The sequence below is a fragment of the Toxotes jaculatrix genome, chromosome 8 (assembly GCF_017976425.1).
Source record: "Toxotes jaculatrix isolate fToxJac2 chromosome 8, fToxJac2.pri, whole genome shotgun sequence".
Classification (NCBI taxonomy): domain Eukaryota; kingdom Metazoa; phylum Chordata; class Actinopteri; family Toxotidae; genus Toxotes; species Toxotes jaculatrix.
In genome coordinates, this window is record NC_054401.1 from 14,881,228 (window position 1) to 14,894,126 (window position 12,899).

A 12,899-nucleotide genomic window follows, 5' to 3' on the forward strand; every position below is an offset into this window, starting at 1 on the left:
TAGGTTGGCTGTAGGTAGGGGTGGGCGATATCTTGAATATATTCGATGTTTTGCAACTTGTTCTATGTGGGATGTAGTAAATTACTATATTGCAAACATCAGATACAAATGGTCATGTAATTCTTTTCAGCCTCCAGCATTAAACTTGCTTTGGTGTTTCACTTCTCTCGCTCTCCCACCCATGACTCCCTCCCTCTCACAGATACAAAAAGAAAAAAAAAATCTCAAATATATACATCACACACACAGCCCATCCAGACCAGTCTCCTGGGCTCTAGGCTCTTTTGACTTTATGTGATGCATGCTGATCTTAAAACAGTGCATGCTGGTTAGAAATTCTGTTTGACTTTCACCCTCTTTGCAGAATGTCACAACGTCACATGACCTTGCGGGAACAAGGTAGCTGCAGTTTTCTGAGTCAAGCCCTATAGTTGCTCTCCTCCTGCTTCACTAACTGGGAACTGTTTGGCTTAAGGCTGCACTGACATGCACGATGTGTGGTACATTTTTATTCTAGGACCTTCAGATCCGTTATCGGCTATGTTTACCTCTCCTTGTGGCAGATTATCTTTTTACATTTAGCACCATACACCATAGTATTAATTTCCAGCAAGAAAGTTGTAAAAACAATTTGGGTAAGTTCAGCCATTGTGAGCTCACTCACACTTCAGGAAGTAGAGTGTATCCGACTTGACGACAGTCTTTTTAACCTTGATGTTGTGGCTGATTGTATGTATGTTTTCAAATGATGTCAACATTAAAATGTGAAATGAAAGGAGACAAACATCTAGAAGCAGCTGTGACAATCACATTTTTAATTCGTCATAAAGGACATTGTAGACCTACAGTTTTATTTTTGTGGCTGTCACAGCCTGGAGCTCTGCCTCTGTGGTTCACACACTATTCTATTTTTGTTTTTACTGTTTTTGAAATGACCTGTTGTCACTTACATCGTGGACAAAAAGTGCACTTTAATTTATGATGTTTTGAAATCTTTGGTTTTCTGGTTGAATGCACTTTTTTGTTGCTTTGCTCTGGTTTTGTTCAGGGTCTTTGTTGAGCTTGAACTCTATACAGCTACAGCATGTAGGCCTATGTGTGCAGTTGCCTGTTGCTGAGGTAGTTGGTACCAAAAACCAAGTAATGTATCTTTCTTTTGTCCTCCATTTTATTTGGCCTGTAACATAACAAACCAATCCAACAATCACCATAACCTGTTAATGGCTGGAAGCTGTGGCTGTCTGATACATCAGTAGTAAAAGTGAGAATTATGAATCCTCGCCACACTGATGCCGTGCTGTGTTTTTGTCTGCAGCCTGTCATATTGAGACCATTTGTTTAATGGGAGGTTAGAGAAAAGAATGAGCAGCAATAAAGCTGTAGACCACAGGGGTCACCTTCAGGACCTGCTCATGGTTATTCCCATCATTAGCATGTCGCGTTTCGTGCTGTCCTGCTCCAATTATTACTGACACAGGCTCCGGTCTTATGACTGGGCTGTTCAAACTGCCCACTGTTAGACTGTAATTCTAACACCGATGGACTAATGTGAAATATGGCAACAGATGCAGAGAGCAACGACTGAAGCACATTATTCAGGGCCCAAGGGCCATTAAAGCCATAGCTATTAAATATAATTTGAAAAAATTAGCTTTTTAGCGCATGGAATAGTAGGTTGTGAGGTATTATGATAATCACTACATTCCCCAGGGTGCCTGCTCTCTCCAAATGTTATTACTATTTGTATATGCCTTTACGAATGGGCTCTGGGATTTGTAGTCTTGTTTGTGAATGTTTTATGGGAGGGGTAATTTTCCTCAAATATAGGGGCAATTATTGCTTATGCCAGGGTTTGTGTTCTTTTGTGTGAGTCTGAAGTAATTATTGTTCATTGCTTGTTTTGCTGTTGGTTTGAGAGAATTTGGGAACATGTGAACACATTTATAACACACAAACCCGGCACTGAGCCCGCATTTGACCATTCGAACTCTGCAGATGTACACAGTTAATACCTAATCCCTGCTAACGCTACTAAAAGGTACAGATTTGTGCAATTCTACGTGTTAATATTGTTGAGTTTCCAGTGTTGCATACATACTGGAGGCTCAAGATGGTGGTTGGGTCTTTGGCGTCTTTGGTCACCTTGTGAAAATTTAGTGCAGCAGCTCATGGTTTACATTCGTGTTAAAGCATCTTTGCCATTGCAGAGAGAGGGGGACAATCGTCTGAGAGGGGCATAAGTTTTCGCCAGTGTCTCCTCCAGGGTTACTACATTAATCCACATCCTCCTAAAGGTATTACAGTAACCCTTTTGCGGTTCATGCCAAACCTGAGCAGAATCAGATAGCAAACACAGGTCACTGCTTTGGCCTTAAAGGGTAGAGATGAGTGTGGCTGCATTGCACATTTCATTGTGGCTGGCTGCTAAGATTGGTTTTTGTGGTTCAAATGGACATTAAATGTGGGAAGAAGACATCTTGGTTGGATGATTGATTTTTCTCCTGTTTTCTATAATTGGAGGAGATTCAGTGGGAAGTTTAAAAATAAAGCCCTCATTAATTTGTAATAAACAGAAATCACCACAACACTAAAGCTCTTGCATATTTAAGGAACAGAAAAGAATTTTGATCATAAATTAATAATTTGTGTTAAATCAATTTTTAAGTTAAAAAAAAACTACTCTGGTACATATTCTGGTTCCACCTTCTCAGTCTTCTGGTAAGAAAATGAGCAAGATGAATGAAAATTTAAATACAATGACAGATTAAGCATTGATAAAAGTCCTATGTGATTTTTAAATCTGTTTTCTTACGGCTGAACTGTGATAACAGAAATGTGTCTGTCTGCGATAGCCATTGTTTTAATGTTTTTTCCTTTTTTTTTCAGCTGCTGGCTGCACGTTCGAAGAGGATTCAGACCCCAATCTGTGCGACTTCACCCAGGGGGAGGAGGATGACTTTGACTGGCTGTTGTTTCGGACGTACAGTTCACCTTATGCCAGCTCTGACCTCCTGCGGGGTGAGTGGTCCTCTTTCCTGCGGTTCTGTAGCTTGTACCAGGCTGCTTTTTCAGGCCGCAGCCATTTTGTGTTATTAGATGTCTGTTGGCATGCAGATCTTTGATTAGACAGAGCTGACTTGGAGCTTGGCTTGCTGCAAATCTCACACTGACACGCATCAAGTAAAAATTCATGGGGCTCAAGACTAGAAGCTCTTGTCTCAGTTGGTGTGTGCTCTCATTTCCTTTTTTTAATTTATCCTTAGGTCTGGGGAAATAAATGGACTTTTGTTTGAATCAGTGTGGCTGACATATCAGCAAAGTGTGACTGTGTGTAAATCAGCCTTTATAGATGTCCACCGTCAATTATGCATCAGCTTTAATGAAGCACTCACCCCAGTTTTGTCTGCTTCCCGCTAACTCCAAGGATAATTTTATGTTAACCAGCCTCAGAGGACTAATGGAAACCAGCATTTTCCTGCCATCATCTTCTCTACTGGTGGTTGCCAGAGGGAGATGGCATGCATAGTTTATAAGGCGCTCCACCATCTCTGCATTAACAAATACCTACAGGGATCTGACAAAGAGAAGAGTGCTGTTTCAGCTTCTCAGCAGGAATATCAGTGGCAGCAGTGGGCTCTCTGCTGAACTACTTCTACAGTGGAAACAGTGCAACATGATTAGGGAGCCGACCTCCCTTTAACCAATCAATCGATCTGTGATATGATAATGAGAATTCAACCAGTCCATGACAGAAACATGCATTTCATTGTTCATTGTACATGATAGAGAGAATTTCAGTTCAATAGCTGCAGCAATTTTAAAAGCTTGAAAGTGGGAACTGACATCATTTGATAGCAGAAGAGACAGTTCAGTGGAAGATGTAAAGCCAGAGGAACAGCTGTAAAAAAATGACAGGATCGAATATAGTCAGATACTGTAGATCATTTACAAAGAAATAATTGTAGGCCACAGGGAATACTCCATCCGTTTGGAAAACACTGACTGGAGCAGCCTTTGAAAATGGTCAAAATTTCCTGCAGGGATAAATGCTGTTATACCAGTAAAATTCCTTTTTGTCCACAGGCGTCTATCCAAATATCCGATTTCTGAATCTGATAAATCCCAAATTGAATCCTAAACTCTTAAACCGCACCTCACTCACCTCCACATCATCAGCATTCAAGTGAGAATCCTGCCTGCAGCCACCAGCCAATTCATGGCAGGCGATGGGATAATTAATACTTTTCCCTTTGGGTTTAATTAAAACTTACTGCTATGGCACTTACATCGATCCACGGCTTTCAGTGGAACGGAGTAGCACAGGTGGAGTGAGGCAGGTACTGTAATCTGCCCATGACGAGACGGTGGGAGAGACTCCGAGCATCAACTCTCAATCGATCAGATCTCAGAACCAAATTCAGTTTAATTTATTATCCGCTCATCCTTCAGCTCTACACTGGAAGCAGAGTATTACTCATGTTCTTCACCTGATTGGTGTCGTTGTATAGTGACAGGAGTGTGCCTTTGTTAGGTACACCTTGACATTTTCACTGTGTTATAAGGTGAATAACCTTACTGCAGATGACACAGGAAATTATTCTCTCTTTTTTCCCCCCTTCTCTCTGACTTAATCCCCCTGTGTTGACTTATAACCATGTATCACACTGGACCGCCAAGGTGGGGGGATAACAAGAGTTTATGAGATAAGGCTATTTACATTGGACCAGTATTAACTTTGTGGGGCTGAGAAATTGGTGTCGAGGGAAGATTAGTAAACACAGCTGAGATAGCAGCAGCTTGTGGCTCCCAGGAGAAATTAGAGACTACCGTTCCCATGAAAGAGAAAATCATCTTGGAAAAAAAAAGAAGATAGAATGTGGTGAGATCTTAATAAGAATGGTCCATTTTATCACATTCTCTTTCATTTTGAATTAGATTGGAGATGCCTGGTTGCTATTGATCATCTTCAGTTCTCTTGCTGTTTTAATGAACAATTTGGGCCTGCAGGATGATGACCTTGTGAAGAAGAATGTGTCTGCATGCCAAGTGTACCTTGTTTTCTGAGAGGCAGGTATATATTATCTTTAAAAGTTACGGGTTTGCTGCAAAATCCATTATCGTGTATCAGGGTCCTCTTAAGGGAAAAATATGAATACAAAAAAATGTTAAAAAAAAAAAAAACATTAGTGGCCGTGTATCTTGATTTCTCGGTTCACGTTGTTCGGTGTTGTAATTTTTGACAACAGGTCAAACAGGTGAAACGTGGGAGACATGATGCCTAAATATTTACAGCAAAACTAGAATGGAAATTGAAAAGCAGAACATTTTCTAAACTTAAACTTCAGCAAATATCAATTTCTTATCAGCCCAACAGAAGCAAATCAAGATTCAAGCATCAAGAAATGTACTAGAAGAGAGGCAGAGATAACAACAGTGACAGCAGCTTCAACAGTGGGGCCACAGCTTACATGCAGCCATGTACATTCATCTGATAGCGTGCAAAATATGACAACTACTTCAGTAGTTTACTGTAATTTTAACCATGGGACACAACGCTCTAATTGTATTTTTAACAGGAAAAATGAACTCTCTGCCAACTTGTACACGAAACATGGAAAAAACAATATGGAGCAAATGATTATAGGAAAACGCAAGTTGAGACTGTCCAGAGAGAATTACTTCACATCATTCAAAACCTCCTTGAATATCACAGCCTGATAATCTAAGGATGGGTTTGTCCTTTGAGTTGGGTATTAGAGACTGAAGGGTTCCTGATTCAACCCTCTGTTCTGCAAGGTGTTTGTTCTTGTTGAAGTGCCAGTGAACACACAATCCTCACTCAGTTTTCCACCTCAGCAGCCGTACAAACAGTATCTCTTGGATGTGCTGAAATTGGGACTTTAGTTTCCAGCTGAGTCATACAGATATTCTCTGACAGTATTGAAATAGAGTGTTGAAATATGCTACTGCTGTTTTTTTCTTACCGTGTGTTGCGTGCTAATTTTGCAAATCCTCTCTCTCCCTGTCTTTTTTTTTTTTTTTTGTAATATCTGCTGTGCTGTCCAATGGCACTCATACAGTTAGGGAAACTTGTATAAAAAAAGAAAAAAAAAAAAAGGTCCTGCAGCAGATGAGAATCCAGCACCATGTGTGTACATGTACATCACACTGCAACAAGCTACAGAGTCAATCGACTGGTTGTTTTATTATCGACTAGCACAATAGATCCTTACATAAATACCCTCAGACATTCTGAATGGACTCTAATATTGGATGGGACCTCAGGTCTAAGGAAGGTTAAGACTTACATGAAGCATGGCTTTAAGCATTGTCATGGGGTCAGAGCCTGGTCAATCGGCACATACTGTAGCAGCAGGCTCAATGTAATGACCTTAACAAAGCTAATTCATTCAATAAAACACACAGACAATCGTCCATCTGTATCTGCGACATCCTCTAGCAGTCGGCCCTGGAGGACGATGTCATAACTTCTGGCTTTTACTATCTGTGACCTCTCACCCCTGCCTGGCCTCAGCCACGTACTGCAGACCAGAGGCACATTAGTCTGTGTGTGTGTCACTGACAGTAATCTGCCTCCAATGTTGCCAACTTAGTAACTTTGTTCTTAGATTTAATGATTTTTCAGGCCCTTTTAGTGACTTTATTAAAAAGCACCTAGCAACAAATCTAGCAACTTTTTGGACAAACCTTAGCTACTGTCCATAGAAGAGAGTAACCAGAACTAAGAAAGATATTTTGTCACTTCTAAGTTTCTCTCTGATCAATCGTTTTAAAGGTAAATATAGCTAAAATCACGTTTTTAACTTATGCACATGCTGATTTTGTCAGGCAACATATTGGTTATAAAATCAGTGCAGAGCAGCAGCTTGGAAATGGTTATCATGTAGTCTTAATGGGCCGCATCCCAGTCACTATTTCATACTTGTTCTGTTGTTTTACAACAGAAACAGACAAATATGTAAATAAGAACAGCTTTATTGGGAATTTGGCTGTTTTACTGTGTATGTGAGCACAGAGAGTAGGGGATAAGCAATCAGCCGACACTAGGCAAAATGCAAATACATTGTGATGACGTCACAGATATGCTAATTATCTCGTGGTGTTATTTAGCAGCATTTAGCAACTTTTCAAGCACATTTAAGCCACTTTCCATTGAAAGTAGTTGGCAATACTGTCTGTGTCTGTGAAAAGGTGAGGCAGAGTGAGGAGACAGATGCATTTTCTGTAGGAGAGCTGCTGTTAACAGAGCTGACCAGCCATCCTTACTGGTTTAATACTCTATCACTCTGTCCTCCTCCACCTTTACCATGTCGCAACCTGCATTTACCATTTATGTACAGTACATATGATGCTATTTAGAAGTTCTCAGATTCTTTTCTCAATTTACATTCAGAACACAATGATGAACTACCAGGATCTATTTTTCTCATAGCATGAGATATCCTGTGTTGCCTGTGAAATACTCTGTACTGTATTTTTTATGTTTGACAAACAGAGAGTGGGTGGCCTGAATACATCTCTCCCAAGCATCTTCATCATAAACACTCTGAGATTCTTCCTCCCATCGCCTAACAAGCCTTTCAACATTACGCCTTTTATAAATCTGCAAGCTCTTATAGAAATATGAGATAAAACCTTTATCTAATGTGAAATTAATTATAATCTTCTTGATTGGTCCCAGCAGGGTTGTATCCAGTGTTAGTCTGACATTTGTGCTGATAAAGTGGCGGACTAGAAGATAAGCAAAAAAGTCTTTCTGTTGAAGTCCAGAAGTGTTTTGAACCTGTGTAAAGACATAAGAACGTTATAATCATCAAACAAGTCTCACTCTCACTCCATCTCCATACCAGGAACAAAATACAACACTTTTACTACCAGGTGGGAAGTCCATGTTATTCATGAGTGGCATTCGGTGTGAAAAGATACCCTGAATTTCTTTTTTTTGCTTGAAAGCTCCCTTAGTAATCCAAAGGGAGCACATCTCCACAATTCAAGCGGGTCCTCTCTTCCTTCCAGATAGCATTGAACATAGATAAGTCTGCAGTGACAGACTCTTTTGTAATATACAGTATTAGGAAATGCTAGAACTCCTTTGTCTTTTGATAATTGTAAGGTTTTCATACTTAATTTGGATTTTTTCCCTTGCCAAATGAATTTTGAATAGTCTTTTCAATCTCTTATGCTATCTTCTTGAGGATATAAATAGGTAACATCTGCACTGGATAGAGCAGCTGGGGTAGCACATTCACTGTTATTAAATTTATTCCATCCATCCATGAAATCATTAAATCCATCCATCTGGTAGGATCGTTTTTAATGCCTTTAGGTATTATGTCAAAATTTAGTCTCAGTAAATTACTAATATTTCTGTGTTAATCCCTAAGTATGGGAATCCTGAGATAGACCAGAAAAGTTAAGCAGGTTTGGTATATTCTTACCATATCCAACCTGTATAGCCTTATATGTCCTTATATTCCAAAAATAAACCCAAAGGTTTGAATAACTGAGATTAAGACTAGTATTGCTCCTCAGGGTTGGTTATAAACTGCAAAACATCATCCACATATAATGTAATCTTACATAGGATAGATCTCATTTGGAAACCTGCTAAACCTACTGTTATGACTTCTCATGGCCTTTGCCAACAGTTCAATGACCAGGGCAAAAAATAAGAGGGGATATGGGGTCCCCTGGATGAGCAGATCTCCCTAACATGAGAGCGGCGGAGGGTTGCTGGTTCAATTCCTCGACTAAGCACAATGGATATGGGTGGTGGTGAAGGAGACGCACCCCCCCGCCTCTGCCACCATGGCCGTGCCCCTGAGCAAGGCACCGATCTATTCCAGCTCCCGGGGCCTCTGCCACAGCGTCTCTAGTGCATGTGCATGCTTGTGTGTGTGTTTCGTTCACTTTGTGTGGGTAAAATGCAGAGAGTAATTTCCCCAGGAGGGATCAATAAAGTATAAACTTAAACTTTAAACTTAAACTTTAAACTTAAACTTTAAACTTAAACTTTAAACTTAAACTTTAAACTTTAAACTTTAAACTTTAAACTTTAAACTTAAACTTTAAACTTAAACTTTAAACTTAAACTTTAAACTTAAACTTTAAACTTAAACTTTATGAATATGTTAAAGAACTTAGGGCCATATCCATCCAGTCCAGGACCTTTTCCACTCTGTAAGGGATTAATTGCATTTAAGATCTCACTGGTTACTGGCCCTCCAAGAGCAATCTTATCTGCCTCTGAAAGTTACAGAAGGTTAAGGTTTTCAAAAAAAAAAGAAAAAGCTGTATACAGTGCAGGGGTGCAATGAACTCAGTTTTATATAAACATTTCTCATTATCTCTACTAACATTTTATTCTGATTGAATGATTCTTCCAGCTTCATCCTATAATGAGGAGATAGCCTTAGGTTCATGTCTGCCGGCTGCCAAGCGTGCAAATAATTGTCCCATTTCAAACAATCTGTGTTTAGCATAAAAGAGATTTGCTTTTGCCGTCAGGAGTTGGGTCTCTCTGATGGAGTGGCTTCTGTCTTCTTGAGCAAAGTTATCTACACATCTATTCAGAGTAAGCTTTGATGTGCAAGAGAAAAGAAAGTATGATCCCTTTCTCTGGGGTGGAGGACTGTCCAAGTGTCAAACAGCTGTGAGTCTGAACATGTCTCCCTGGTGCCTCTCTCATCTTAGAAGGTGTGGTCCAAGCTGGGGGGCTTTGGTCTACTTCAGGATTCATGGCACAGTTAAAGTCTTTTGCTAGTATGCTGGATGATGAAGACATTGCAGAGATTTCAGCTTGGAATTTAGTGTAACATTTTCCTTGACACACATGTGCATTCCTGGTTCAGTAAATCTTCATACAAAGTCATGTAATTGCGTATGAGCCTTACGGGAAAGCTTGGCTTCAAGGCTAAAAATGTGCGATGATGATGAAATTAGAGATGGGATAAAGTGGTCTGTTGTTTATTTCCAGTTTGTGAAGAGAGAAAGAACCTTTTAACATTTTCTTGTTGGAGAGCTGTATTTATCACTTAGCTTGGGTTACAGAGGACAATCGGCCCCTTAAAGAGAGTTGTATCTGGCCATGAGCTGTTGAAGAGTCTGAAGGGTGTAGTTTCAGCCCATCGTTCCACCATCTGATTTCACTAATTAACACACCTTCAGTCGCAGAGGGAGGAAGTGATTAGTGAAATAAGCAGCTGTAGCATTTAGTGGGAATGAAAACTTGGAGAGTCTTCCATCGCCAAGGACTGGACACCACTGGCTCACAGGGATAATTGCTTACGATTCATTACCTCAAGGCAAAGAAGATCATATTTTTTGATCACCAATGTATTATGTAAATGTCTGAAAGCTCAGTGCCCTTTTAAAGTATCTCAAAATGCCTGTCACTACACAGACGCTTTTAAAATCTAACAAATTAATTGAATTGGTATTCAGGGAAGTGAGCGTCAGCTCCCTTTATGCCTTTTCAACAAGGTAAAGAGGAATCATTAATGTGAATGCTGGAGACACATTTAGGAATGGCTTCTACAACAGACATTGTGCCAGTTGCTGTGGCTTGCAGTCTAAATGGAGTATACTCTGCGACCAGTTCTTTTGTTCTCTGTTTTTAACTCACCCACACACAGACACCCAGGTGATAAGTAGGTATGGTAATGCAGCCCCCTTTTGGCTGTAGTTTCCGTCTAATTAGTGTCGCTTTAGAGGGACAGCTAGAGGGCTTTTATGTGTAAGGTTGCCGGTTTAACAACATAATTGAGGCTCAGGAAGCACTCTCGAAATCATAGGCAGATAGACTTTCTGGGTGAATCACCTTAACTCAGGTAAGATGAAGTGGCCAGTCACTTGAAGCATAATGGTTCAGCTCATGAAAAAGGCCAATGTGGGTGACAACTGCAGTGACGCTTGAGAATCTTTGCAGCATAAATTGGGAATTTTGGATTTTGCTCACACATAATTGGCCCTATGTGACAGACTTGAGTATCAAGAGATTTATTGTGGCTGCTTTATTGTTTGTCTTGCTGTTTAAATAATTTCAGGAGAGTTTGTACAGGAATAAATAGTGAAGCAAGCTGAACTGGAGGTATGGCATTAGCATGTATATTTTTTCTCGTATATTCTGTTGGGGAGAAACTTTGCAACTCCTTTATATAACTTCTATATATTTTTAAAATATTGTCATTCGAAGAGTTACATTCTCCTAGACTGAGAAAATGCTTACTTTAATTTACTTTTTTTACTTTAATTTTTAATTTTAATTTTTGTGAAAACTTTTGGATATAATTGAATTAGACAGAGCCTGTAGCCATGCTAGCAGCTCTCTGAGGCTTTAAGCTAAAAGCTAATGTCATAGGCACATGGACGATGTAAAAATACTAATATATACATGTATATGTTTACCATGTTACAAGTTTAGTGTGTTAGCATGCCAAAGGACTAATTGATGGGAATGTAATTACTTTTGCAGTTATTTGGTCATAAACCAAAGAACTGGACAAACTGTTGACTTAATGGTGCCACTGCTTGAAAAGTCAAAATCATCAAAGTCATGAGGATTTATTGTCTTGGGACCATGAATGTCTGTACCAAGTCCTAATGTGTGTAGAGCTTGCCTTGCTCTGCAAAGTTAGAGTACAGAACTCAAGAGTTTAGGTCACATGGATACTTGCAAAACTGTCCAGAACTTTATGTCACTTAATCCAACTTTGTTGGTCTCCGTTACGTTCTTAGCAAGCAAAAGATTAAGTTAGAGTTAAAGCATCTTTGTGATTAAAATGTGAACACTTGAACTAACTGAAGAGACACTTCTACCCCTGCTTGCTGGGTTATAAGATGTTCTTTAAATATTTGACATTTTCTCCTTCCTCCAATATCCTCCTCTTTTCTGCTAATCACACATTCCCTCTGTGGTGATCTGGAGATTGGAATAAGCTTTGTATGTTTGCTTGATGTGGTTTTAGTATGTGTTTTTGGATATTTCCCAGCCTCTGTGCTCTCCGTCTACTTCTCTTTGCCCACACTTTGCTTCAGCTGTCTCTGAATGTTCACAGATCACAGGCTCGTGGGCCTTGGCAAGTTGTTTGAAACCAGAACAGAAGTATTTCTTAAAATTCTCTTTGTATATAGGCCCCGCGTTTAGCTTTCTCAATACCCATGAATTAGAAATGGAAGAGACAATCTGCAGAAAAGTAAGAGTTCTGAATTCACTTCCACAGAAACTCATTCATGGACGATTCAGGGCTGTATCAGTTTCAATAAAGGGAAAAATGTCTCTGATCTCCTTTGACTGCTAGAACACAGGCAGGTGAGATGTCAGAACCAGATGTACACAGATTTGTTGCTTTGATACATCATAAATTTAAAAAATGTTCAAATTTTTGACAGCTCCCATGGCTCATCCTCACTCAAAGCAAAACAGTAGTATCTCATTTCCACTATGTTCTTGATGCACATCAAGCACCTGTGCTTAAAGTTTTGGGTTGAGAATAATACTGGACTTATAAAGTAGTTTGTGGGTTATTTCATGGTCACCTGTGGTTTGGATGTGTCTCAGTGGCCACAAGATCAATATCGATGCTGGTTAATACGGGATAAAAGCAGTTTAATCAACTATTGGTCGGATTTTGGTTGTTACTGGGAATTATTGTTGTTGGATCAGTGTAATATGTTGCAGTTTTATCTCTATAAAACACTCTAAGTTGATTTTGTGTGTGATTGTGCCTAATAAATAAATAAAAAACAGATACCTTTTGAATGCAGCTCTGCAATTAAAGGCTAGCCACAGGGTTCTTTATCCATAAAGTAAAGATTTAAGAAACAAAAATAACATAACAGAATAGACAGCTGTTAGGGCTTTGTGCACTCCTATGAAT

At 39.5% G+C, this 12,899-nt stretch overlaps 1 protein-coding gene across 2 annotated transcripts in view; it reads left to right on the forward strand.

Moving 5' to 3' along the window:
- ptprub (protein tyrosine phosphatase receptor type Ub) overlaps positions 1-12,899 on the forward strand; it is a 156,418-nt gene that overhangs the window by 46,704 nt on the left and 96,815 nt on the right. For both annotated transcript variants that reach the window (XM_041043968.1, XM_041043969.1), the window contains exon 2: positions 2,887-3,018. In XM_041043968.1, coding sequence (XP_040899902.1) covers positions 2,887-3,018 — 132 coding nt within the window. The remainder of the gene's footprint in view (positions 1-2,886; positions 3,019-12,899) is intronic.